The 26,652-nt window shown below is 47.6% G+C and overlaps 1 protein-coding gene across 1 annotated transcript in view; it reads left to right on the top strand.

Moving 5' to 3' along the window:
- Positions 1–26,652, top strand: part of LOC115094632 (phosphatidylinositol-binding clathrin assembly protein-like) — an 818,237-nt gene that overhangs the window by 604,953 nt on the left and 186,632 nt on the right. Inside the window, 2 exon segments of the mRNA XM_029607889.1 lie at positions 5,336–5,452; positions 5,548–5,578. Coding sequence (XP_029463749.1) covers positions 5,336–5,452; positions 5,548–5,578 — 148 coding nt within the window.

Genomic DNA, 26,652 nt, shown 5'->3' on the forward strand with positions numbered 1-26,652 from the left:
ACAGAGTTAGTGAGTTACAGGCATTAGTCACCTACCCGCTTTATACTAAGATTCTACATGACAGAATGGTCCTCCATACACATCCTAAGTTTTTACCAAAGGTAGTGTCGGAATTTCATCTTAATCAATCCATCATCTTACCTACTTTCTTTCCTAGGCCCCATTCAAACCCAGGAGAACAGGCTCTACATTCCCTGGACTGCAAACGTGCCCTAGCCTTTTATCTAGAGCGCACGTCAGCCCACAGGAAGTCCACTCAATTATTTGTTTCTTTCGATAACATCAAATTGGGAAATCCAGTGGGAAAACAGACCCTTTCTTCCTGGTTGGCGGACTGTATCTCCTTTTGCTTACAGCAAGCAGGCATTCCACTACAAGACCGTGTAAAAGCACACTATGTTAGGGCCGTGGCAACCTCAGTGGCACACCTTCGTTCGGTGCCACTTATTGATATTTGTAAGGCTGCAACCTGGAGCTCTCTCCATACCTTCGCAGCCCATTATTACTTGGATAAAGCTGGCAGGCAAGATTCCATTTTTGGCCAGTCTGTTCTACGCAACTTATTCTCAACTTAACTACCCAACATCCTACCAGCGACCCATTCAGGGTTTTCAGGATGCCCTCCTACCCAAATCCACCCCTATTGTTGTGCCTGTTGCACGTCTTTGGGTGCATTTGGTGCATTACTCGGGCATCTTCAGCTTGCTACTCACCCATATGTGAGGACTACCATCCTGCTTGTCCTGTGAGAAAGTAGAGTTGCTTACCTGTAACAGGTGGTCTCACAGGACAGCAAGATGTTAGTCCTCACGAAACCCACCTGCCACCCCACGGAGTTGGGTTCACTTGCGATTTATTTTATTTTTTGCATGTACTTCTTGCTATACACGAGACTGAAGGGGGACCCCTGCTTGATGCAGGGTTGGTGCCATGCTGGGCATGCCCAGTAGGCGCCAGTCAAAGTTCTAGAAACTTTGACAAAAGTGTTCCGTGATTGGGCTCCATCCTGATGATGTCACCCATATTTATTTATTTAGGAAATTTTATATACTGACACTCAAATGAATATCACATCGGTTTACAAATAACTGGGGGTGTATAACCTTAAAAAAGAGAGAGGAAAAATAAAGTTACATATAACAGGGATATCAAGATTCTCTAGCTGATGAAACCAAGATTGAACTCTTTGGCCTGAATGCCAAGTGTCATGTCTGTAGGAAACCAGGTACCACCATATGTGAGGACTAACATCCTGCTGTCCTGTGAGAACACCTGTTACAGGTAAGCAACTCTGCTTTCTCACAGCAGTAAGTTTCAAGATAGGAAATACCAATTATCTGCAGTGAATTCAGAAAGTATTCAGACCCCTTCACTTTTTCCAATTTTTTTTTTCATTACAGCTTTATTCTAAAATGGATAATATGCTTATTTTTGTATCCTTAGTCTATACACAATACCTCATAATGACAAAGCAAAATAAGATTTGTAGACATTTTTGCAAATGAATTGAAAAAAATGAAATAGCATTTACATAAGTATTCAAACCCTTTGCTATGACATTCAGAGTTGAGCTCAGGTGCATCCTGTTTCTGTTGATCATCCTTTAGATGTTTTTCCAGTTTGGAGTCCACCTGTGGAAAATTCAATTGATTGGACATGATTTGGAAAGGCACACACCTGTCTATATAAGGTCCCATAGTTGACAGTGCATGTCAGAGCAAAATGAAATCCATGAAGTCAAAGGAATTGTCTTTGGACCTCTAGGACAAGATTGTATCAAGGCATAGATCTGGGGAAGGGTTCAAATAATTGCTGCGGCTTTGAAGAACACAGTGGCCTCCATCATTATTAAATGAAAGAGATTCAGAAACACCAGGACTCTTCCTAGAGCTGGCTGCCCGCCCAGACTGAGCAATTGAGAGAGAAGGACTTTGGTCAGGAGGGTGACCATGAACCTGTCACTCTGACAGAGTTGCAGAATTCCACTGAGGAAATGGGAGAACCTTCCAGAAGGAAAGCCATCTCTGTAGCACTCCACCAATCAGTCCTTTATGATAGGATGGCCAGCTGGAAGCCACTCCTAGAAAGAGGCACGTGACACCCCGCTTGGAGTTTGCCAAAAGGCACTTGATTCTAACAGCATGAGAAACAAGATTCTCTGGCTGATGAAACCAAGATTGAAATCTTTGGCCTGAATGCCAAGTGTCATGTCTGTAGGAAACCAGGCACCACTCATCACCTTGCAAATACCATCCCTACGGTGAAGCTTGAGGGTGGCATCATCATGCTGTAGGGATATTTTTCAGCTGCAGGAACTGGGAGACTAGTCAGGATTGAGGGAAAGATGAACGGAATAAAGTACAGGATGATCTTTGATGTAAACCTTTTCCAGAGTGCTCTGAACCTCAGATTGTAGCGACAATTCATCTTCCAACAAGACAACGACTCTAAGCCAAGACAGCACAGGAGTGGCATTGGGACAACTCTGTGAATGTCCTTGAGTGGCCCAGCCAAAGCCTGGAGTTGAACCTGATTTTAAAATCTCTGAAGAGACCTGAAAATAGCTCCCCATCCAACCTGACAGAGCTTGAGAGGATCTGCAGAGAATAATGGAAGAAAATCCCCAAATCTGGGAACTGATGCAATAAAGTGCGCGCAGCTTAGCACACAGGTTAACCTGTGGTTAGAAGCACTAGACTAACACCCGATACAATAAGGGGATTAGCACGTCCAAACACATAGCTAATAGCGCTCATTACATGTAAATGCCATGTAGATGATGCTATTAGCTATTGTCAAGAGCACATGAAAAAACAAAAACTGGTCTCTGTGGTTCCTACGACTTGCTATTGTTGCAATACTAAGTTCTGCTGCTTGCAGCATTTAAAATTAGGGGAAAAATGTGAGAGCTTGATTACCAAAAAAAAAAATTCTGGGTGCACAATATACATGCTGCAGGCATGCATGTATATTGTGTGTGTGTTATCTGTGGTGGGATAAAACAGACGCTCATAATTAGTGTGCGTTTTCCTGGCTCACGTGCACACATCTCCCGGATGCCCACATCTCCTAGCGATGCACAGTTTTAGCAGTGTGTGTCCTTTTTAACACGTTGGCGCATTAAAAATGTAGCATTGTGCGCTCAGGAGAGGTGGATGTGTGCACATTAAAAAAATAAAATAAAGTGCGCCCAGTTTGCATGCAAATTTTTATGCACTTGATATTTCATCGGCAGGTGTGCCAAGATTGTAGCATCATAACCAAGAAGTCTTGAGTTTTGTAATTGCTGCAAAAGGTTGCCCAACAAAGTACTGAGTAAAGGGTCTGAATATTTATGTAAATGGATATTTCATTTTGGGTTTTTGTTTTAATTAATTGTGCATAAATTTGTACAAACCTGATTTAGCTTTGTTATTATGGGGTATTGTGTGTAGATTTCTGAGGAAGGAAAAAATTGCTAATTATCCATTTTAGAATAAGGCTGTAATGTGAAAAAAGTGAAGGTCTGAATATTTTCTGAATGTACTGTATGTAATTAAAGACATTTTTAAATAGTTCCAAGATATTTAAATGCTTCATGTAGAAGCAAAGTCCAGATAGCTAGGACGTTTTGCCTCAACTGGAGTTGTTGGGCCAAAATCATTCAAGGGTCATGTCATATAGTTAAATCATTAATATACTGGAAATTGCCATTTCAGAAATCTTGATTTGTGTTAAATGACCTCTGACACAAAAGGGTTTTTTAAGAGCACTAGGGGGCTGATTTTAAATTTTGCGCGCGTGGGGTACATTTGTGCGTGCTACCCGGCGCGCACAAATGTACACCCGATTTTATAACCTGTGCGTGCTGCCGCGCTCATGTTATAAAATCCAGGGTCGGCGCGCGCAAGGGGGTGCACACTTGTGCACCTTGCGAGCGCCGAGCCCTAGAGGAGGCCCAATGGCTTTCCCCATTCCCTCCAAGGCCGCTCTGAAAGCGGAGCGGCCTTGGAGGGAACTTTTTTTTTTGGTCCCCCCCACCTTTCCCTACCTTCCCCTATCTAACCCACCCCCCAGCCCTACCTAAATCCCCCCCCCCCCCATTTCATAGAGTTATGCCTGCTAGCTCAGGCCGCTGTGTCGGGGCCCACGGCCCTGCCCTCGGACCACCCAATTTCGAAGCCCCGGGACATACGTGCGACCTGGGGCTTGTGCGCGCCGCTGAGCCTATGTAAAATAGGCTCTGCGCGCGCAGGGGTAGGTTTTCAGGGGTTATGCGCATATCTTACGCGCGTAACCCTTTGAAAATCTACCCCTTAATGTGTAATTAAAGGCACACTTTGAATTATCTTTCAGATATAGCAATTAGGTAACTTAGATTGGTTTCTGTGTTCTGTTTGTCTACAACTGGTGCATTGTTCATCCTTAAGGCAATGCACTCTATCATGAAATTTCAGTTTTGCAGAGAAAGACCTATAATGTATAAATTAAATAACTAATCAAACATTTGGGTTAAATTGCTGCAAGGAAAATAGTTAACAGAAGATGAAAATGTTCATATTGCACATCCCACCTTAGTACTTTCAAGCTTATCATAAGGGTAGGTTAAGCATTTTGGCCACAATGCTAACAGTTTGAAATAACACCATACAATATATATAGATAGTCCTAAAATCCTTGACTTGGTTTCCACCAAATATTTCACCTCCTTCTAGGGAAGATATTGATATTATAGTATGTTCGTAGTGGAAGGATCCTGCGGAGTACTTGTGAATAAGATTGGCCACTGTTTTATGCAGGATGCTGACCCTGATGGATCTTTGCTTAGACCCAATATGGAATTTATTATGGTAAGGAACAAGTCATGGCTGGAGGGGATATTGCATAGGAAAGAGTAAAACAAGCATCCTGGCATGGTAAGAAGAGTAAGTTCTAGCTCTAGAATGGTAGAGGTTAAAAGAATAAGCCAGCAACCCACAGTGTGCAGGAAGAGCAAAGTAGCAGTCTAGAGAGGCAGGGGTAGGGATTGAGGGAGGATATCAGAACTTGACTGAGGTGGTTGCGGGCAACCCCAGAGGGGAAAAGAAAGCAAGGAGAGAGTGTAGAATATTGCAGCTTAGAATAGCGACAGAAGGAAGGCAGTGGTAATGGCTACTATCAAAAAGATTTGCAGCAATTGTGTGGCAATTGCTGTGGCCACAGAATCATAAAAGACTTGGCTTCTGTTATGCCATTGTAGTTTAGTAAATTAGCTTGTTTGTATATCAGTCTGTATGTTTGTTCAGAAATGCTACTTTGGAGCGTTTTGGTAGAGGGTTTTGGTAACATTTTGTTTTCTGTTTTCAGGTTTCTTCAGATGATGTACTGCAACCAACAATCCCACAACAAAATCAAAGATCAGTTCTTGTTGCTCAGCCCAGTGGAAAAATTTTAGCAAATGATCTTGACTCTTCTCTTGCTAATCTAGTGGGAAGTAAGTTGTAATTTTTTGTTTTCACTATTGCCCATTTTTGTCCATGGAGAATATAGATTCATAGGTTGCTTTTTCTATTTTCTTTTCTGCTGCAGATCTTGGCTTTGGAGGAACACCATCTAAAAAGTAAGTTTTGCTATGGACTGTTTTTAGTTGCTGTATAAGAAACAGATTTGCTATTTGTTTTGTTTATTTATTTATTTATTTTTAACTTTTATATGCCGATGTTCCTGTATAGGATACATATCGCACCGGTTTACATAATAAACTGAACAGTCGCCGTGAGGCGGATACAAAGAACATGAGGTATAATGAACATGAGGCAACAGTGAACATTTGGTACAATAGGAATATACTGAGGAGTAATATAAAAACAAGGGCTATATAGTGTGAAACTTCAAAATAAACTTAGGGGAACGCCTTGATAATGGGAAATACTGGAGTTGCTGAAGGATAAACCGGTAGAGCTGAAACAGCTAGCGGGCTAGTTGCAGTGGGAGGATTATCTCTCCACGAAGGCCTGGCTGAATAGCCATGTTTTCAGCTTCTTTTTAAAAACCAGGGGGCAGTGTTCTTGGCAGAGGTCTGGAGGGAGGGAGTTCCAAATGGGGGGGGGGGCCTGCTGTGGACAGGCACGCTTCCTTAATGAAGTTTTAGCAGGGGGGTTATAAAGAGTGTCTTTGTATGCTCTTCTGATCGGTCTGTTTGAAATGTGTGGCCATAGTTGGGAAGGTTAGATTGAAGGGGGCGATATTATGCAGGGCTTTATGGATCATCATGATGGCTTTGAAGATAATCCTGAACTTGATTGGTAACCAGTGAAGGTTCTGAAGGATGGGGGTGATGTGATCTCTTTTGTTGGCATTGGTGAGTATCCTGGCAGTCGTGTTCTGGACCATCTGTAAGGGTTTAATGGTGTTAGCTGGTAGACCCATAAGAAGGGAGTTGAGTAATCAACTTTAGACAAAATGATTGATTGGAGAACAAAGCGGAAGTCATGGAGGTGTAGGAGTGGTTTTAGTTTTCTAAGTACTTGCAATTTGTGAAAGCATTCCTTGGTGGTGGTGTTGACTATTTTTTTCAGGTTAAGCTGGTCGTCGAGCAGAACACCCAGGTCTCTCACTTGTGGTGCGTGATTAAATGCGGCTTTGGATAGTTGAGAGGAGCTGGGGGAGTTGAGAGGAACGTTGTTGTTGTCCTGAGCTATTAGAAGGATCTCTGTCTTGTTGGTATTGAGGACACGGTTGAGGCTGGTGAGAAGACGGTTGATGGCCTGGAGGCAACTGTTCCAATGGGACCATGTTTTGTGAAGCGACTCTGTGATGGGGATGAGGATCTGAATGTCGTCCGCATAGAGGTAGTGAGTTAAGTTTAGGTTGGTGAGAAGATGGCAGAGCGGGAGGAGGTAGATGTTGAATAGGGTGGGTGAGAGAGATGATCCCTGGGGGACTCCCAGGTTGGATCTGACTGGGTGTGATTCTTTATTGTTGATCCTCACTTTGAAGAACCTGTTTTCAAGGAAGGATTTGAACCAATTGAATGCAGTGCCCTTGATGCCAATGTCTGCAAGTCGCTGTAAGAGAATACTGTGGTTCACGGTGTCAAAGGCCGCGGATAGATCCAGAAGAGCAAGTAGATAAGGTTGACCTTTTTCTAAGTTTAGGAGGATGGTGTCCGAGAGGGAGGATAGTAATGATTCCGTGTTTAGTGCCTTACGGAAACCAAATTGTGTTGGGGCGAGAATATCATTTTCTTCAAGGTATTCAGATAGCTGTTTGTTTATGATTTTTTCCATGAGTTTGGCAATCATGGGCAGATTCGCTATGGGGCGGAAGTTGACTGGGTCTGATGATGGAATGTTGGGTTTTTTAAATAGAGGTTTCAGCACTGCAAGCTTGAGTTGGTCTGGGACAAGCTCTTGAGCAAGGGAGCAGTTTATGACTTCTGCTATAGGCTTGGCTATGATATTTGGAATGGTAAAGAGCAGGCTGGCCGGTATGTGGTCTAACGGGTGGAAGAGGGTTTAACTTTCTTGAGGATGTTTTCTATTTCCAGAGAAGATGTGGACTCGAAGGAGACTAGAGATTAGTTTCGTTGATGACAGGTGGGGGGTGAGAAGGGGGAGGCGGAGGAATGGACGCCGTGAGGGGCGCTATGAGGGTGGCAATTTTTTTCTCAAAGTAGTCTGCCAATTCCTTGGCTTTACTGGTGGCTTGGTCGTCTGGAATGAGAGGAGTGGACGGTTTGGTGAGGGCTGATACGTATGAGAACAGCGCTTTGGAATCGAAGATGAAGTGATGAATCTTTTTTGAGAAAAATTCTTTCTTTGTTCTGTTTGTTGTTTTGATGAACTGGTTGCAGCATGGCTAGGTACAAAAGTATCTAGACTACTATTTAATTTTATGAAAGGCAGTTAATCCAGATTAACACAAGAGCCAAACCCGCAAATAAATTGCAACAGTGCATTTTTTTTTGTTCTTTGTGCAAATGATTAGGGTTTAGGATGAAATCCCTGTGCAAAGACTGATCTGAAGACCACTCTGCATCAAGAAATATGACTCCAAATATTTTCTCATAGCAGAGATTGCTACACAACACATTTGTGTAATTTGAGTGTGAAAATTGTATTGCATATTTAAAATGAGTAGTAAAATACTTTTCTTCCAGCCTTTGTAGAACTCAGATTTTGTATTTATTTTGGTTTTATTGCTCATCTTAATTTATACATTGTTTAACCTTCCATTTTTCTGTTTTTCTTCATATGCATTTTCCTGTTACCACTTCTCCCATTAATGACTATCATTTCTTCCTTCAAACTTTTCTGAGCCTCTTTCTTGCACTTTTCTTCTCTCATTTTGCATCTAGTCTTCCCTTTCCTCCCTCTCCATACCTCCCACCCTCCCACTTCCCTTGCTAACTGCAGCATCAGTTTCCCTTAGGATGAGGGGAAATAATGTTTGCTACTCTAGCAGGGCTCTTGCATTTGTTAGCAGGGATGAGTGTATTTTTAACATCTTAACCATGGTTAATTTTTAGCATCTTAACCATGGTAGAAATCATAGCAAAATATATAAACCTGGACTCCCCAGCTATGATCTTAGGGGATTTCAACCTCCATGTTGACTCAACCCTACTCACAACTAATTGTGAGGCGTTTCTCACCTCCCTTACGGCCATGTGCTTCAAACAAATTATCAACAAGCCCACCCACAAAGCTGGCCACATCCTGGACCTTATTTTCATAATCTCGGGCCTCACGCACTCTTCCCCCCCCCCAAATGTGTTCCCCCCCCCAAATGTGTTCCCCTCCCCTGGTCTGACCACTCCCTGATCTCTGCCACCCTTACGAAGAAAGAAAGCCCCACTACGCACCCCCTACAATCCACATTTCACTACAGGAGATCGTGTACTTCTGAAATCCTCAGCAATTACCTGGCCAAAGAACTTCCTCACCTAGATGTCTCAAACCCCAACTCAGCCCTACTCTCTTGGCACAACATCACAGAAGCGGTAGCTAACAAATTATGCCCACTATCAACCAAAAAAATCAATTCTACCTTGCACAGAAGACAACCGAGGTTCTCCAATGAGCTCCGAAAACTTAAGCAAAACCTCAGACAGAAAGAAAACAAATGGCACAAGGCCCCCTGCCCCAGCACGCTAGCTGCCTACAAATCCGCCCTCCACCTCTACAGGAATTCCACCCTACGGACAAAAAGATATTTTTACGCTCACAGAATTCATGACCTCGTATTCGATGCCAAGGCACTATTTCCTGGCGTGTAGCCAGATGGACTCAGAACGAATGGGTATAGTATGCTCGTGCTAGCAGTTAGAGACGGATCTGACGTCAGCACGGGTATATATACCCCCACAGGAAGCGTAGCAACTCAGTAATTTCCGTCTCCAAAGCAGTTTGGAGAGCCTGCACGCTCGTTGAGCGTGTTTCCAATCTACTTTCTATTTTCTACTTTCGTCTTACTAACTTTCTACTGCAACATCGAGCCCCGCACTCCTGCGGTGATACCCTTGGGGTCCCTCCCCCAGTTGAGTTTCCCGGGGTGATTTCCGCGATCCCCCGGAGGTTTAAGACCTCGGTCCGGTGGCCGAATCGCAGCAGGGACGTAGCCCCCGGGCGAGGCTCGGGCGTGGCGAGCGAGGCGCCTCGGTCCCGGCGTGGAAAAGGCAGCGGGTGCATATCCTCAAACGCGGCGGTGAAGGTACTTACCCTCTCCCCCCGCAGCTGGAGACCGCCCGGGTTCCAGCCGGGAAGCGCCGAGGATCAGGTAAGGCGTACATCTCTTACTTTTGGTCTCCGAGGGACGAGGATCGGCGGCGTGGCCTGTGGGTGGCACGCCGTGGAGGGCGCCATTTTGTTGGCCTTCTTCAGGTATTGAGCGCCCATGATAGGCGCCTGTCTATGACTAAGCGCATATTATATATATCATTGTGCGTATATTGCTGACCGCATATTGCTGAGAGCATATTGCAAACCATTGTGCGTATATTGCTGACCGCTTATTGCTGAGAGCATATTGAATACCATTGAGCGGGTATTGCTAACCGCATATTGCTGAGAGCATATTGGATACCATTGAGCGTATATTGCTGACCGCATATTGCTGAGAGCATATTGGATGATATTGAGCGTATATTACTGCCGCATATTAATAAGCGCCTGGTGTATTAAGCGCCTGTTGTATTTAAGCGCCTGTTCTGTTCAGCGTATATTGCTGCCGCATATTATTAAGCGCCTGTTCTATTGAGCGCCTGTTGTATTCAGCGTATATTGCTGTCGCATATTGTTAAGTGCCTGTCGTATTAAGCGTATATCACTGTCGCATATGATTAAGCGCCTGTTATATTCAGCGTATATTGCTGCCGCATATTATTGTGCGCCTGTTATATTAAGCGTACATTGCTGCCACATATTATTAAGCGCCTGTTATATTGAACACATTTTGCTGCCGCATATCATTAAGCGCATACTTTTCAATGGAACAGAACACCTCAGCGTCTTCAGCGGGGGCGCCTCCTGCCTCAGGCATTAAAGCCCTCGGCCTCTGCTCCGCATGCCAGCTTAGAGCCACGCACAGTGAAGAGCCAGACTCCCTTTGTGCCCAATGTGAGGAGGCCGTGGGACCCTCGGGCCAGGACCAGTCTCAGCCACGGTTTGCTGACAGTTCCCCAGGGGCTACCCCGGATTTAGCGGGCAGTCTCGACCAACCTGGAATCCTGGGGGACCTAGTACCCCGGCGATTAGAGACCGCTTCCATTTCCTGGGTGGATCTCTTTAAGGGAATTCATGCTTTTGTCCAGATGCAAACAGCTTCCCGTCCAGGGCTGTTCCTGCTGCTGCTGTTGCTGCGGCGGTTGCGGTTCCAGCGGATCCTGTTCCTGGACCTTCACGCCCTTATCATGGGCAGGATCTCCCGCCTCCAGACAGTCTGGTTCAGACGGACCCTGATGTTTCACCGGACGAGTCCAAACCCCTGGACGAGGAGGAACTTCCCTCAGGGATTGAGCCATACAGAACCATGAGGCGGTTCTTCCCTAAAGAGGATCTCTCCGACTTGGTATCTCAATGCCTGGCGGAGTTGGATATTACAGGTCCCAGCGCTACAGTACCCTCTGCGCAGAACCCCCTGCTGGAAGGTCTTCGTCCTACAGCCCGCCATTTTCCACTCTTGCAAGCCGCACAACAACTAATAGATTTAGAATGGGCTGCTCCAGCGGCCTCATTCAAAGGGGGTCGGGCCCTGACAGGTATGTACCCCCTGGCACCGGCTATTCAGGAACTGCTGGCGTGCCCTCAGGTGGACGCCTTGATTAGCGCTGTGGTTAAGCGCACTACCATTCCAGTTGAAGGGGGGGCGGCCCTCAAGGAGCCTCATGACCGGCGATTGGATGCCATTCTGAAACAGACCTTTGAGGTGGCTGCTCTATCTTTGCGGATCGCAACCTGCTGCACAGTGGTGACGCGTTCCTGTTTGTCACAGGTCAGGAACAACGCTCCAGCAGCAGACATGGAGTCAGCTCTCTCGTTCCTCACGGATGCTGCATCTGACCTAGTCCGGACAACAGCTAAGGGGATCTCATCCTCCGTAGCCGCCAGGAGGCAGCTCTGGATCCGGAATTGGTCAGTCGATGCTCCTTTGAAGACACGCCTCACCAGAATGCCCTTTAAGGGCTCTTTCCTGTTTGGCAGCGACCTTGATAGACTAGCCAGCACATGGGGCGCCTCTCCAATACCTCGACTGCCGGAAGATCGGTTCAGAAGGAACAAGCGCGCCTTTCCAAGGACCTCCAGGGGTAGAAGTTCCCAACGCTTCACTCCCTATAGGAGTCGCTACCAGGCGCCTCGTCCTCAGGCCAGGAGTCAGTCCTTTCGGACCAAGCAGCACAAGAGGGGAGCCGGCCCGGGTTCAGGTCCCGGCCGTGCCTCACAATGAGAATCCGCCGATCTGTCTGGGGGACGGAGCCATAGGGGGGCAGGTTAACCCTCTTCTACCCCAGATGGGTTGAGATTACGTCGGACCAGTGGGTCCTCGCCATTATTCGGTAGGGGTACTATCTGGACTTTCATCATCTCCCTCCGGACAAGTTTGTGGAATCTTCGTGTCCCATACACAAGAAGGCAGCATTGGAAGCTACCTTGGCGAGGCTCCTGTCCTTGAAAGCCATCATCCCAGTACCTGCCTGGGAAGTGAATTCTGGACACTATTCCATTTATTTCATGGTACCCAAGAAAGAGGGCACCTTCCGGCCCGTATTGGACCTCAAGTCAGTCAACCGATACTTAAGGGTCCCGAGGTTTCGCATGGAAACGCTGTGCTCAGTCAAGAACGCAGTACAGCCAGGAGAATTCCTCACGGCTTTGGACTTGTCAGAAGCCTACCTGCATATCCCGATCAATCCGGATCATCAGCGCTACCTACGCTTCAAGGTTCTGGGACGCCACTTCCAATTCCGGGCTCTGCCCTTCGGGTTAGCCACGTCGCCGCGGACCTTCACCAAGGTGATCGTAGTGGTAGCAGCGGCGCTCAGACGGGAAGGAATCCTTGTCCATCCCTACCTGGACGATTGGTTGATCAGGGCGAAATCACGAGAGGAGTGCCATCGGGCAACCAACAGAGTGATCGCCCTTCTGGAAAGCCTGGGATGGGTAGTCAACCTAAACAAGAGTTGCCTACAGCCTTCCCAATCTCTGAAATATCTGGGAGTCCAGTTCGACACCCAGGCAGACACAGTCTCACCACCAAAAGAAGGTTAAAACTTCAGACGCGTGTTCGGTCTTTGATGGGAGCCAGTTGGCCCACAGCTTGGGATTACCTGCAGGTTCTCAGTCTCATGGCATCCACCCTGGAAGTGTTACCCTGGGCAAGGGCCCATATTAGACCTCTACAACGCTCCCTGTTCTCTCGATGGAGCCCCCGCTTCCGGCATTACTCCATGCATCTACCTGTACCGGCCAGAGTGCGGACTCAGCTACGGTGGTGGTTGCATTCCAACCACATGAGCAGGGGGTCAAAGATGTCCTCCCCCACGTGGACTCTGCTCACCACAGATGCCAGCCTGAGCGGCTGGGGAGCACACTGCGAAGAACTCACCGCGCAAGGGCGGTGGAACAGAGAAGAATCAGGGTGGAACATCAACCGTCTAGAGGCACGAGCGGTCCAGTTAGCCTGCCTGCAATTTGCTCACAGACTGAGGAACAGAGCAGTCAGAATGATGTCGGACAACGCCACCACGGTGGCATACATCAACCGACAGGGCGGAACCAGAAGCCAACAGGTGCTTCTCTAGATAGCCCCACTGATGGCTTGGGCAGAGGCGAATCTTCAGGACATCTCCGCCGTCCACATTGCCGGAAGGGACAACACCACGGCAGACTTCCTCAGCAGAGAAAGCCTAAACCCGGGGGAATGGCAGCTGTCGTCCACAGCCTTCCAGATGATTGTGGATCACTGGGGGATTCCGGACATGGACCTACTAGCGGACAGGTCCAATGCTCAAGTACCCAGATACTTCAGCCGCAAGCGAGATCCGTTCTCTCAAGGGATCGACGCTGGTTCAGCCATGGCCCCCAGGGGCCCTGCTATACGCCTTTCCTCCGTGGCCCCTGCTGGGCACCCTTATCCACAAGATTCGGCAGTACCGGGACCTAGTTCTTCTAGTGGCACCAGACTGGCCAAGAAGACCCTGGTACGCGGACATGAGAAGACTGCTGGCAGGGGAGCCTCTTCCCCTGCCTCCGCTCCGGGACTTGCTACGTCAAGGTCCCATCCTTCACGAGGATCCGGCTCAATTCTCTCTTACGGTCAGGCCATTGAGAGGGCTAGACTGAAGAAAAGAGGTTACTCGGAGCCAGTGATAGATACACTCCTCCGAGCGCGCAAGTTCTCCACATCCCTCACCTATATCAGGATTTGGAGAGTGTTTGAAGTCTGGTGCGACACTCATGGCACCAATCCACATGCGACTACTATCCCTATTATTCTGGATTTCCTGCAGGATGGGCTTCAGAAGGGTCTATCCCTAAGCTCCATCAAGGTTCAGGTGGCTGCGCTGTCTTGCTATGGTCCCAGGCGGGATGGCAAGACTATTGCCAAGCACCCAGATGTTTCTCGCTTCCTGAAAGGAGTCCAGCATATTCGTCCCCCACTGAAGTGGCCAGTGCCTTTGTGGAACCTCAACATTGTTTTGGATTTCCTCGCGGGATCCACTTTCAGACCCCTTCGGGGTCTGTCTCTCCGTTCTCTCACTTTGAAGATGGTGTTCTTGCTGGCTGTATGTTCAGCACGCCGCATCTCAGAGCTACAAGCACTGTCCTGCCGTGATCCCTTTCTCAGAATCACTTCTGAGGCTATCCATCTTCGCACGGTTCCATCCTTCTTGCCTAAGGTAGTCTCACAATTTCACCTCAACCAGACCATATCCTTGCCAACTACGGCAGGTTTGAAGAAATCTGAAGAAGGGCGTTTGCTATGCCATCTCGACATCGGCAGATTCCTGGATATCTGGAAATGACAGAAACAGTACGAAAGACTGACCATCTGTTCGTCCTTCACAGCGGGAAGAAACAAGGTGAAGCGGCCTCTCGGCCCACCATCGCCCGCTGGATTAAAGAAGTTATCAGAGCGGCCTACGTAGAGGCCAGGAAGTCACCGCCTCTTCAAGTCAAGGCTCATTCTACCAGAGCCCAAGCGGCATCTTGGGCTGAATCTAGGATGCTGTCGCCTGCAGAAATATGTAAAGCGGCGACGTGGTCCTCCCTCCATACCTTCTCCAGGTTCTACCGTCTTGATGTCCAGGCCAGGGAGGACATGGCATTTGCGAGGGCAGTGTTACATGGTCCTCAGGCAGCCTCCCACCCAGGCTGGGAGTAAAGCTTTTGTACATCCCATTCGTTCTGAGTCCATTTGGCTACACGCCAGGAAATGTTGAGATTACTTACCTGATAATCTCCTTTTCCTTAGTGTAGACAGATGGACTCAGCATCCCACCCAGCTGCCAGTGTACATGGGTTTCACCGATTCCAGGTAAGCCATGTCATTTGTTTACATAAGAGCGTCCCCTTTTGCCAGGTGTCGACACCTTCCGGTTGGGAATGCTGGCGGTCTCCGGCTACTGTCAATCGGTCAGGGGAATCCTGTTTCACTATTTCACTGAGCGTCAGTACACACATCCATAACAGCTTTTGCAAGGAAGATTACTGAGTTGCTACGCTTCCTGTGGGGGTATATATACCCGTGCTGACGTCAGATCCATCTCCAACTGCTAGCACGAGCATACTATACCCATTCGTTCTGAGTCCATCTGTCTACACTAAGGAAAAGGAGATTATCAGGTAAGTAATCTCAACATTCTCTTACGCATCCGAACTCACACAAACCATCACCCCGTTCATTCCTGACGATCAAGCACAATCTAAAGCCAATGAACTTGCAACCTTCCTCCAAAGCAAAATCTCCAACCTCTTAACTCTCCTGCCCCCCAGCCCTACCTCATCTCCTAATTCTACTACTTCTCAAATAAGGGGATCAAACTTGAATCATTTGAACCTACTACCACCCTGGAGATTGAATCCCTAATAAAGAAAATGGAACCCTCTACCCATCCCTACGACCAAATCCCAACAAAACTACTCCTATTGGTACCGGACACTATCTACAAATCTCTGGCTGATATTATAAACTGCTCCCTATCACAAGGAACCTTCCCTGATGCCCTAAAACTCGCCTCTCTTAAATCTCTTCTTAAAAAACCGAACCTAGATCCAAGGGAACCCAACAATTTTTGCCGTATCTCCAATCTGCCTTTTGTAGCCAAGATTATGGAAAAACTAGTCAACACCCAACTTTCAGATTATCTTGAAGACCATAAAATACTGCACCCAACTCAATACGGATTCCACAAATCACTAAGCACCGAAACCCTCCTCATCTCTCTAACAGACTACCTCATCATGGGATTGGACAAAGGACACTCCTTCTTACTAGTACTTCTTGACATCTCGGCGGCTTTCGACACGGTAAACCAGAGCTTTCCAAACTTTTCATGTTGGTGACACACTTTTTAGAAAAACATAATTTTTGACACGGTAATTCAGTCTACTAGCAAACCAGAGGTTAAAGGTTAAACGAACGAAATGTATTTCGACAATTTATGTTTCTTTAAATATATACATAAATAAAATGTTTCATGACACAACCTATCTTGTGAAAACCTTTCATTTATATTAAAAATATATAATATTCCAAGATTCATGTTATTTTTATAATTTGAGTAACAATAATAAAACAAAGTTAGTGTTATTCAATTTACCTCTTTAATGAGAAGTATGAGCTTGATGGGATGAACACAGCTTTTGAATATTTGGTGGAATATTAGATAAAGAGACACGCATGTTGTCATCAAGCATTTTTAAGCTTCCACGTTTCAAGGTCTTCAAATTTGTCATCGTTGAAAAGGATACTTCACAAGTGTATGTAGTGGAAAACTGCAGAAGAATATTTAATGCTTTTTTACTTATGTTTGGATGCATTTTTGAAACATGAATCCTAAAGTTGTCTGTCACCCTCTTCATGCATCATTAATAGGCTTTGAAGTCAGTCATTGCAATTGAAAGAAATGGATTTCTGATCCAATAATAATCTTGGATTTCAATATTTGGGAAGTAGTGACGAACTTTCTCTCCGAGCAATGCTAAATGGTCAACAATTAGCGAACTGATCTCACATTTTCGTTCACAGTCAGCAGTTTTGGAAAACATTTCAAAATTTCCTTCTGTCACTTTCCTTTTCCAAATTGCCTTCTTGTCTCTCATAGCACAAATTTTATCTACTGCTGTTAAAATTCAATTTACCTCTTTAATGAGATGTATGAGCTTGATGGGATGAACACAGCTTTTGAATATTTGGTGGAATATTAGATAAAGACACTCGCATTTTGTCATCAAGCATTTTTAAGCTTCCACGTTTCAATGTCTTCAAATTTGTCATCGTTGAAAGGGATACTTCACAAAGGTGTGTAGTGGAAAACTGCAGAAGAATTTTTACCGCTTTTTTACTTATGTTTGGATGCATTTTTGAAACATGAATCCAAAAGTTGTCTGTCACCCTCTTCATGCATCATTAATAGGCTTCGATTATTTTTGATTTCAGCAAATTCTTCTTCTTCAATAAGTGAAAAGTCAGTCATTGCAGTTGAAAGAAATGGATTTCTGATCCAATCATAATCTTGAATTTCAATATTTGGGAAGTAGTGACGAACTTTCTCTCCGAGCAATGCTAAATGGTCAACAATTAGCGAACTGATCTCACATTTTAGTTCACAGTCAGCAGTTTTGGAAAACATTTCAAAATTTCCTTCTGTCACTTTCCTTTTCCAAATTGCTATCTTGTCCCTCAGAGCACAAATTTTATCTACCGCTGTTAAAATATTTTCTCCTTTTCCTTGCATACTGCTGTTTAATTTATTCAAGTGTTCAAATATGTCGGCAAGTTCCCTGTACGTACCAGGATCATTCCAGACTGTGGGTTATGTTCCCTGTCCAGCAGATGGAGTTAGAACCAAAAATTCCCAGGGGAGGACCTATATAGCCACGCCTCAATCCTCAGTATAGTTCTAACTCCAGCAGATTGAGCAGGGGACACGGTGCTCCCCAGCACTTTTCTAGTTTTATTTTCTCTTTGAGGAATCAATTAAATAATATTAGATAAAGGTTTTCTTCTAAGGGATAGTTTCTGTAGTGTTCTGACAGGACCACTCCGTTCAAAGAGAGACACTGTTTTCTGGTCAGGAACTTGCTGACAGGCTGTGTTTTTTGCCTGTCACTTTATTTCTCTCTTCCTATCTCTTTGTTTTTTCCTCTTCCTTGCCTGGCTAGAGTGTGGTAAGTGTTATTTTTATTTCATTTACAGTCGTTGTTAGGTACAGGAATTTATGAGGGGTGAAAGTCTATAGTGCCGACCGTTCCCCCTAGCCCCGGAGTTTTCCTTTTCCCCTCCTCCCTTTCAGGGAGTGATTGGAGTTCCCGCCCTGCAGCTCTGCGACGACCCATTCCCCGGAGCTGTTCACTGTCGGGATGGCGTTTTTCCCCGACGGTCTCTTGGGGACGGTGAGGGGTCCAGAGGTCAAAGAGTTTTATTAATTCGCCGCTTCAGTTGTTGCCGCGCGCCGCAGCCGCCCCTCCCCCTCCCTCCCGCCGCGATGCAAAAATTGCCGAATGGCTCCGGAGCTCGGCACGGGCTTCAGCAGACCTCAGAGGGATTTTCTTCAGCTTTTCCTGAGGGGGAGTATGGCTTACCAGGTAGGCAGCTTGGAGGAGAGTCGGACCGCGCTGGCAGGAAGCGGCATGCCCCGTTTCCCCTCAGCGCGGGAACGGCGGCCATTTTCTCAGCTGACTCGGAGGCAGCTCTCTCTGAGGAGGACGTCGACGCTCCTCTCCAGGTTTCCTCTAACAGTATGGAGTTTCGGAGCGCAACGGACCAGGGCAGGCAAGGGGACGACGTCTCGGGGGGCCCCTCATCAGCACTTCCCGCTTTTTCGCCAGAATTCATTGTTTTAATGCACAAGGCATTTTTACAGAGCAGGGATCCGAATCTTGGAATTTGGGGTCCCCCTCCCCCCAAACTGGCCTGCTTGACACAGCTTTCGACGGCAGACCCTCCCTTAGGGAGGGCTTCTTTGCCCACAGGGGGTGCGGGGTCCACTCAGCCCCCCCCCCCCCGTGGTTCCTTTACCGCTGCAACAACCGTCGGGGGATCCATGGCAAGAACCAGATGCGGATGATCCCTCCCTGGCGGCCCAGGTAGAAGGTGACGACCAGAGGGTCCTCCGTATTTTTCAAGCAGCGGAATTGGATGATTTCATCCCCCACATCCTCCAGGAAATGGACATTGACCCTCCTCCGGATCCTGTGGCTCAGGATCCGAAGATTAAGAAAGGGGGATCCTCTCCTAGCGGGCTTACGACCTCTAGCGAAAGCTTTTCCCAGGCATCACAACATCTTGCAATTGATTTCAAGGGAGTGGGATACTGCTGAGGCCAATCTTCGAGTCGGTCGAGCTATGGAAAAGTTATACCCTCTCCCCACTGATTTCTTGGAGATTCTTAAGGTTCCTGCTGTTGATTCAGCGGTATCCGCGGTCACGAAACATACTACCATCCCGGTCACAGGCGGGACGGCGTTGATGGATGTCCAGGATCGCAAGCTCGAAGTTTACCTCAAGCGTATCTTCGAAGTTTCAGCGTTGGGGATGAGGGCTGCTATCTGCAGTTCCCTAGCACAGCGAGCAGCTCTGCGTTGGGTACAACAGCTTCTCACTTCCCAATCTTTGACACAGGCAGAGACTATTCAGGCTGATAGACTTGAAGCGGTGGTTGCCTATGGAGCTGATGCTTTTTATGATCTGTTAAGGGTCCTCGCTCGTTCCATGGTGGTGGCGGTGTCCGCTCGTAGTCTTTTGTGGCTACGCAACTGAGCGGCAGATGCTTCGTCTAAGACGTGCCTGAGTTCCCTTCCTTTCAAGGGTAGGTGCCTATTTGGGGAAGATTTGGATCAGATCATCAAATCTCTTAATGAGAATGCGGTGCACAAGCTACCAGAAGATCGTCCACGTTCTTCTAGATCTTTTTATTCCTCCAGAAATGGGTACCGGAATCAACGGAGGTCGTGTCCTACTAGACAGCAGACACCTCGGGCTCCTTCTACAATATCACACACCTGGAACCGGTCCTTTCGGGGGCGCCGCCACGGTAAGGATACTCAAGGGGCAGGTCCTTCCTCGAAGGCTTCACAATGATGCCAGAAGGACCCAAGAGGGGATCCCCCACCTGGGGGGTCGCCTTACTCTCTTTTACAAGGAGTGGGCCCAAATTACGTCGGATCAATGGGTGCTGGACATCTTAAGACAAGGCTACATATTAGATTTTGTACACGAACCCCGAGATCGTTTTCTGTTTTCTCCTTGCGGTTCCAGTCTCAAACAATTAGCAGTCCGACAGACTCTCGATCGTCTGCTACAGCTGGGGGCGATAGTACCGGTAGCGGCCTCCGAACTGGGAAAAGGTCATTATTCAATCTACTTCGTGGTTCCCAAGAAAGAGGGCACTTTTCGACCTATCCTGGATCTCAAGACGGTCAACAAGTGTCTCAGAGTTCCTCGTTTTCGTATGGAAACGCTCCGTTCAGTGTTAGCAGCCGTGCATCCGGGAGAATTCTTGGCCTCTTTGGACCTTACAGAGGCATACCTTCACATCCCGATCCATCACCATCATCAGCGCTTCTTATGCTTCAAGATTTTGGGACAGCATTTTCAGTTTCATGCTCTCCCTTTTTGGTTTGGCGACGGCTCCGCGTGTCTTCACCAAGATCATGGTAGTGGTGGCGGCGGCGCTCCGCAAGGAGGGTATCCTTGTACATCCCTATCTAGACGACTGGCTCATTCGGGCAAAGTCGAGGACACAGGGTTACCGTGCTGTAGACAGGGTAGTACAGCTTCTTCAGTCTCTGGGATGGATCGTCAATTTCTCAAAGAGCAAACTGATACCGTCCCAATTGCTGGATTTTCTGGGAGCACACTTCGACACCAGCCGAGCCAAGGTATTTCTGCACCCGGACAGAGCTCGGGCTCTGCGTGCTCAGGTAACACGGTTCATAGCACTAGTTGCTCCCACGGCGTGGGATTATCTCCAGGTACTGGGAACCATGGCCTCAACAATCAATTTGATTCCGTGGGCCTTTGCTCATCTCAGGCCTCTCCAGAGGTCTCTGCTTTCACGATGGAACCCAGTGTCGAGAGATTTTCAAGCAGTACTGCCCATCCCGGATGTTGTCTTGCTCAGCTTACAGTGGTGGCTGGACCTTCAACAATTAGCTCAGGGAGTGTCTCTACAGAACCCGGATTGGGTGGTCGTCACCACGGATGCCAGTCTCACCGGCTGGGGGGCGGTCTGTCAGGACAAGTCTCTCCAAGGCCGATGGACGATGGAACAGTCCACTTGGCCCATCAATCGGCTGGAGACCAGAGCAGTCCGTCTAGCGCTGCAGGGGTTCTACCCACTGGTACGCAGTCGAGTGGTTCGGATTCTTACGGACAATGCAACCACAGTGGCGTACATCAATCGCCAGGGGGGCACCAGAAGCTATCTAGTCTCGGAGACCGACGAGTTGATGACATGGGTGGAGCTACACTTACAGCAGCTAGCGGCTTCGCACATAGCGGGCGTGGACAATGTTCAGGCAGATTTTCTCAGTCGACAACACCTGGATCCCGGAAGAGTGGGAACTCTCGGAGGACGCAATGCGAAGGATAGTACAGCGTTGGGGGAGACCCCATGTGGATCTAATGGCAACCGCGACAAATGCAAAGGCCGCCCGGTTCTTCAGCCGCAAGCGAGAGCGCGGCGCGGAAGGAGTCGACGCGCTGGTTCTTCCCTGGCCTCGACAGCGTCTCCTGTATGTCTTTCCTCCGTGGCCTCTAGTGGACAAGGTTATCCGACGGATAGAGACGCATCAAGGTCCGGTGATCCTAGTTGCACCAGAGTGGCCTCGTCGACCATGGTTTGCAGATCTTCTCAATCTGGCAGTAGACGGCCCTCTTCGGCTCAGTCATCTGCCACGTCTTCTTCGCCAAGGACCAATATTTTTCAAGGAGGCAGATCGCTTCTGTCTCGCGGCTTGGCTTTTGAGAGGCGTCAATTGAGACGGCGCGGATATCCAGAATCTGTCATCTCCACACTCCTGAAAGCTAGGAAGACATCCACGTCGGTTACTTATGTCAGAGTATGGAAGGTTTTTGAGGAATGGTGCGAGTCAAAATCGATTCTACCAACGCAGGCCTCGGTGACACATGTGCTTTCCTTCCTACAGGCTGGTCTGGAGTTGCGCCTTGCCTATAATTCTCTTCGTGTGCAGGTGACGGCGTTGGGAGCCTTCCTACGTAGTAATGACAGGGAGCTCCTGCCCTCACATCCAGATATCCTACGTTTTCTAAAGGGGGTAAAACACTTGAAGCCTCCAATTAGACCACCTTGTCCTTCTTGGAATCTCAATTTGGTACTCCGGGCTCTATGTGCACCGCCTTTTGAGCCTCTGACTTCGGCCACACTCAAGGATGTCACCCTTAAGACCATCTTCCTGGTGGCGATCAGCTCAGCACGTCGGATCTCTGAACTACAAGCTCTATCATGTAAGGAGCCATACCTTTGTTTCACGCCAGGGGGAGTATCCCTGCGGACAGTTCCATCTTTTCTGCCGAAGGTGGTCTCGACTTTCCATCTCAACCAATCGATAGAGCTTCCGTCATTTTTATCCTCTGATTCTTCTGACCTGCGTCGGTTGGATGTCCGACGTTCTTTGATACATTATTTGGAAGTCACTAATGAATTTCGACTCTCCGATCATTTGTTTGTCCTTTGGTCGGGACCCAGGAAGGGTTGCATGGCATCCAAACAATCAATCGCTCGCTGGCTGAAAGGAGCGATTATAGCCGCATACATCGGAGTGGGTAAGTCTCCACCTTTAGCTGTTAAGGCGCATTCTCTCCGCGCTCAAGCGACGTCGTGGGCGGAAAGTTCTGCAGTTTCTTTTCAGGAAATCTGTAGGGCGGCCACATGGAAGTCTCTCCACACTTTCGCAAGACATTATCGTCTAGACATTCGCGCGCCGTCTCACGGTCAGCTTGGAGACAGGGTCATACGGGCAGGGCTGTCCACGACCCACCCATGATGGGGAAGCTTTGGTACATCCCACAGTCTGGAATGATCCTGGTACGTACAGGGAAAAGAAAATTATTCCTTACCTGCTAATTTTAGTTCCTGTAGTACCATGGATCATTCCAGACCCCTCCCTGGTTTTGGGGGTTCTTTGTGGGCCATCCCTGCTTTCCTGTCTTCACAATATTTTCACTCTGTATCTCTAGTTATTGCGAGCTGTGTCTTTGAACACAGTGCTGTTTGCAAGTTCTCAGTTACAGTTTGTTGAGTACAAGTTAGTTGCTGTCACTTACAGCTGTTATTTTTTCTCTATATTTTTGAGATTAATTGTTATCCCAGAACAAGCAGGATGCTAGTCCTCACATATGGGTGACGTCACTCACGGAGCCCTTAAGCGGGAAAAACTTCTGGCAAGTTTCTAGAAGCTTTTAACTGGCTGCCTGAGGCTACTGAGCATGCCCGGCATGCCATGATATTCCCTGCCACAGGGGTCTCACTCCAGTCTTCTTTTTTCCGCGCTGCTAGCTGCATCGCGGGTTACAGGAGCCCTGTGAGTTACCTCACAACGACAAAGTTCAAATTCCAACTTTTTACCCCTTACGGGTCTCGCTCGGTTTGTCACCGGCTGGTGACAAACATCATACTCTTTTTCGCTAAAAAGGAATCCGAAATCATCGACGGATGTCGACGGAGAAAACTTCGGGTTTCAAAAAATGTCCGGCCTGCAACCGGACTATGTCGATCACAGACCCGCACGTCGAGTGCGTTCGCTGTTTGGGTGGAGACCATGACATCGCCTCTTGTGCCCAATGTCAAGAAATGACGGTGAAAGGTAGGAAACTTCGCCATGAAAAGATGGCTCAGATTTTTCAAATCCGGACATCGCCGTCGCCCTCGTCTTCGACTAAATCTTCACCGGTAGGCATATCGAAGAAGATTCTTCTAAAGACAAGAATCCCAGAAGGTTCGGGGGACGCTTCATCGCCAACACCATCCATGGCATCGTCAAAATCCGTATCTGAGGTTCGCACAAAGCATAAACACCGTAGACATCATTCAATTCCTCCATTGCCACTGCCGGAGGAACCGGTACCTAAACAGCGGAAATTGTCATCGACCTCCGTAACACCTACAGAGGAATCGATACATTCGACTTCCGTGACAGACTTAACCGCTTTGATTAAGCAAATTGTCACTGATGCCCTTAAGGAAAACATGCCGGCGACATCGCCGATGCCGACTTCTCAGTCGATGCCGGCCATCGGGCCGATGCCGATGATCCAATCGATGCCGACTATCGAGTCGATGCCCTCCTCGATATCGATGCCGGTGCCATCGTCGATCTCGATGCCGAGGACGACTGCAGCGTCTGCGTTAACAGCGCTCTCTATGCCGATGGATGCGGCCAGCTGCTCTTCAGCGATGCCGGCTGATCCACTGATTTCAACAGCTTCATCATCGATACAACTGTCAGAGCCATCGATGGAATCGACTATTTTACAAACCTCGATGTCCACAATGGCCTCCAGGCCTATTTCCTCATTGATTCCCTTTTCTAACTTCAGCACTGCCAACTGCTTCACAAGTAACACCTCATTACACCCTAGCTCCGTCCAGAGCTCCAGGGCAAGGGAAGAAGGCATCAGGAAAGTCTAAGCACACATCCCTGCAGGCTCCAGAAGTTTCTTCTGAGAGAAGACTGCATGCAATGCTTACAAAAAGATATCAGGACCTTTTAGCTTCCTTGCCTTCACAGCCTGAAGAGGAGAGTGATGTCAGTGATGGTGCACCGGACATTCAAGATCCTTTACAAGGACCATCTGGGATATCACCATCTAAAAGGCTGGACCATCATTCATACCAGCCCCCAACAGATACATGGTCAGATACACAATCGGAGCATTCTTCAGAGGATTTTTTATCAGAAGGTACTCCGCCTCAGGCCAAGAAACAATCCCCTCCTGAGGATTTATCATTTGCTTCCTTCATCCAAGAAATGTCAGCATCCATCCCCTTTCAGCTCCAAGCGGAGAAGGATGAAAGACAGCAAACACTGGAGATACTACAATTTGTAGATCCCCCAAAACATAACTTGGCTATCCCAGTGCATGAAGTGCTGCTGCAACTTCAACAAAGGATTTGGGAGCACCCGTGTACAACACCTGGAGTAAATCGAAGAGTGGACTCTACGTATTTAGTCCAAGCAGCCCCAGGGTTCGAGAAACCACAACTGCCACACAGCTCATTAGTTGTGGAATCTGCTCAAAAGAAGTCACGCAGATCTAGAACGCACGCCTCTATCCCTCCAGGAAAGGACAACAGATTCCTAGACCTTATGGGACGAAAGATTTACCAGGGAGCTATGCTGAATTCCAAGATTGCTGCGTACCAGCTGTATATGACGCAGCATCAAAGAAATCTGTGGAAGCAGATAGAGGAATTTCTCCCATCCCTACCTCAACAACAGCAGGAGGCAGCACAACAAATTGTGCAGAAAGGTCTGGATGCGGGCAAACATGAGGTGCGAGCGGCGTATGATGCGTTTGAGACTTCTTCTAGAACTGCAGCATCAGGCATCAGTGCACGAAGATGGGCCTGGTTGAAGGCTTCGGACTTACGTCCAGAAGTCCAGGATAAACTTGTGGACTTGCCTTGCCAAGGTGACAACTTGTTCGGCACAAAGGTGCAAGATGCCGTAGCACAGCTTAGAGAGCACTCTGAAACATTAAAGCAGCTCTCCACTTTGTCACATGACACTACACCTCACCCTGCCCGCAAGCCGCCACGTAGAGACACAAGACGGCCTTTCTACAGGCCGAGGAGATATTACCCTCAGACCTCTAGACCACGGTCTACAAGGCCTCAACAACGGCCTCAGCAAAGACAGCAGAGAGCTGCAAGACCGCAGCCTCCGCCCCAAACAGCTTCCACCTCTGGCTTTTGAAAGCAGTCCCGGAGAACACAGCCAACCAAACCCCTTTCCAGATTTACCAGTAGGGGGAAGGATTTCCCAATTTTACAACGAATGGGAAAGCATCACCACAGATCAGTGGGTCTTATCCATAGTTCATCAGGGTTACCACCTGGACTTCACAGCTCCCCCGCAGGAGTTTCCACCACAAAACTCCTATCTCGAACACATTCCTCAATTACAAATGGAATTATCTACTCTTCTGAAAGCAAAAGCTGTGGAACACGTACCACACTCACAGAAGGGAAGAGGATTCTATTCCCGGTATTTCCTCATTCCAAAGAAAACCGGAGGACTTCGTCCCATTCTAGATCTCAGAAATCTCAACAAATTTCTAAGAAAAGAAAAATTCAGAATGGTATCCTTAGGCACCATGCTTCCTCTCATACAAAGGGGGGATTGACTTTGTTCTCTGGATCTCCAAGACGCTTATACTCACATACCTATATTCCCACCTCATCGCAAGTACCTAAGATTCAAGGTGGGACACCAGCATTTTCAATACAGAGTCCTACCATTCGGCCTAGCCTCAGCTCCCAGAGTATTCACCAAATGCCTAGCAGTAATAGCAGGACATTTGCACAAACAAGGTGTTCATGTGTTTCCTTATCTCGACGATTGGCTAATAAAAAGCCAGTCGCACCAAGGAGCACTAACTTCTCTACATTACACAATTCAATTACTTCACAGACTGGGATTTCTCATAAATTATCAAAAATCCCACCTCCACCCGTCTCATCTACTCCAATACATAGGAGCAGAATTAAACACAAACCTTGCACAGGCTTTTCTTCCAGAGGACCGTGCACAAACTCTGTCCCGGTTGGCGTACTCCATGTCCATACAACCACGAGTGACAGCTCATCAGTTTCTCATCTTACTAGGCCACATGGCTTCAACAGTTCATGTCACTCCGATGGCAAGACTTGCCATGCGACTAACCCAATGGACTCTTCGATCACAATGGATCCAAACCATTCAACCACTGCATTTTTACATCCAAGTA

Source organism: Rhinatrema bivittatum, chromosome 6, assembly GCF_901001135.1.
Source record: "Rhinatrema bivittatum chromosome 6, aRhiBiv1.1, whole genome shotgun sequence".
In the NCBI taxonomy this organism is placed as follows: domain Eukaryota; kingdom Metazoa; phylum Chordata; class Amphibia; order Gymnophiona; family Rhinatrematidae; genus Rhinatrema; species Rhinatrema bivittatum.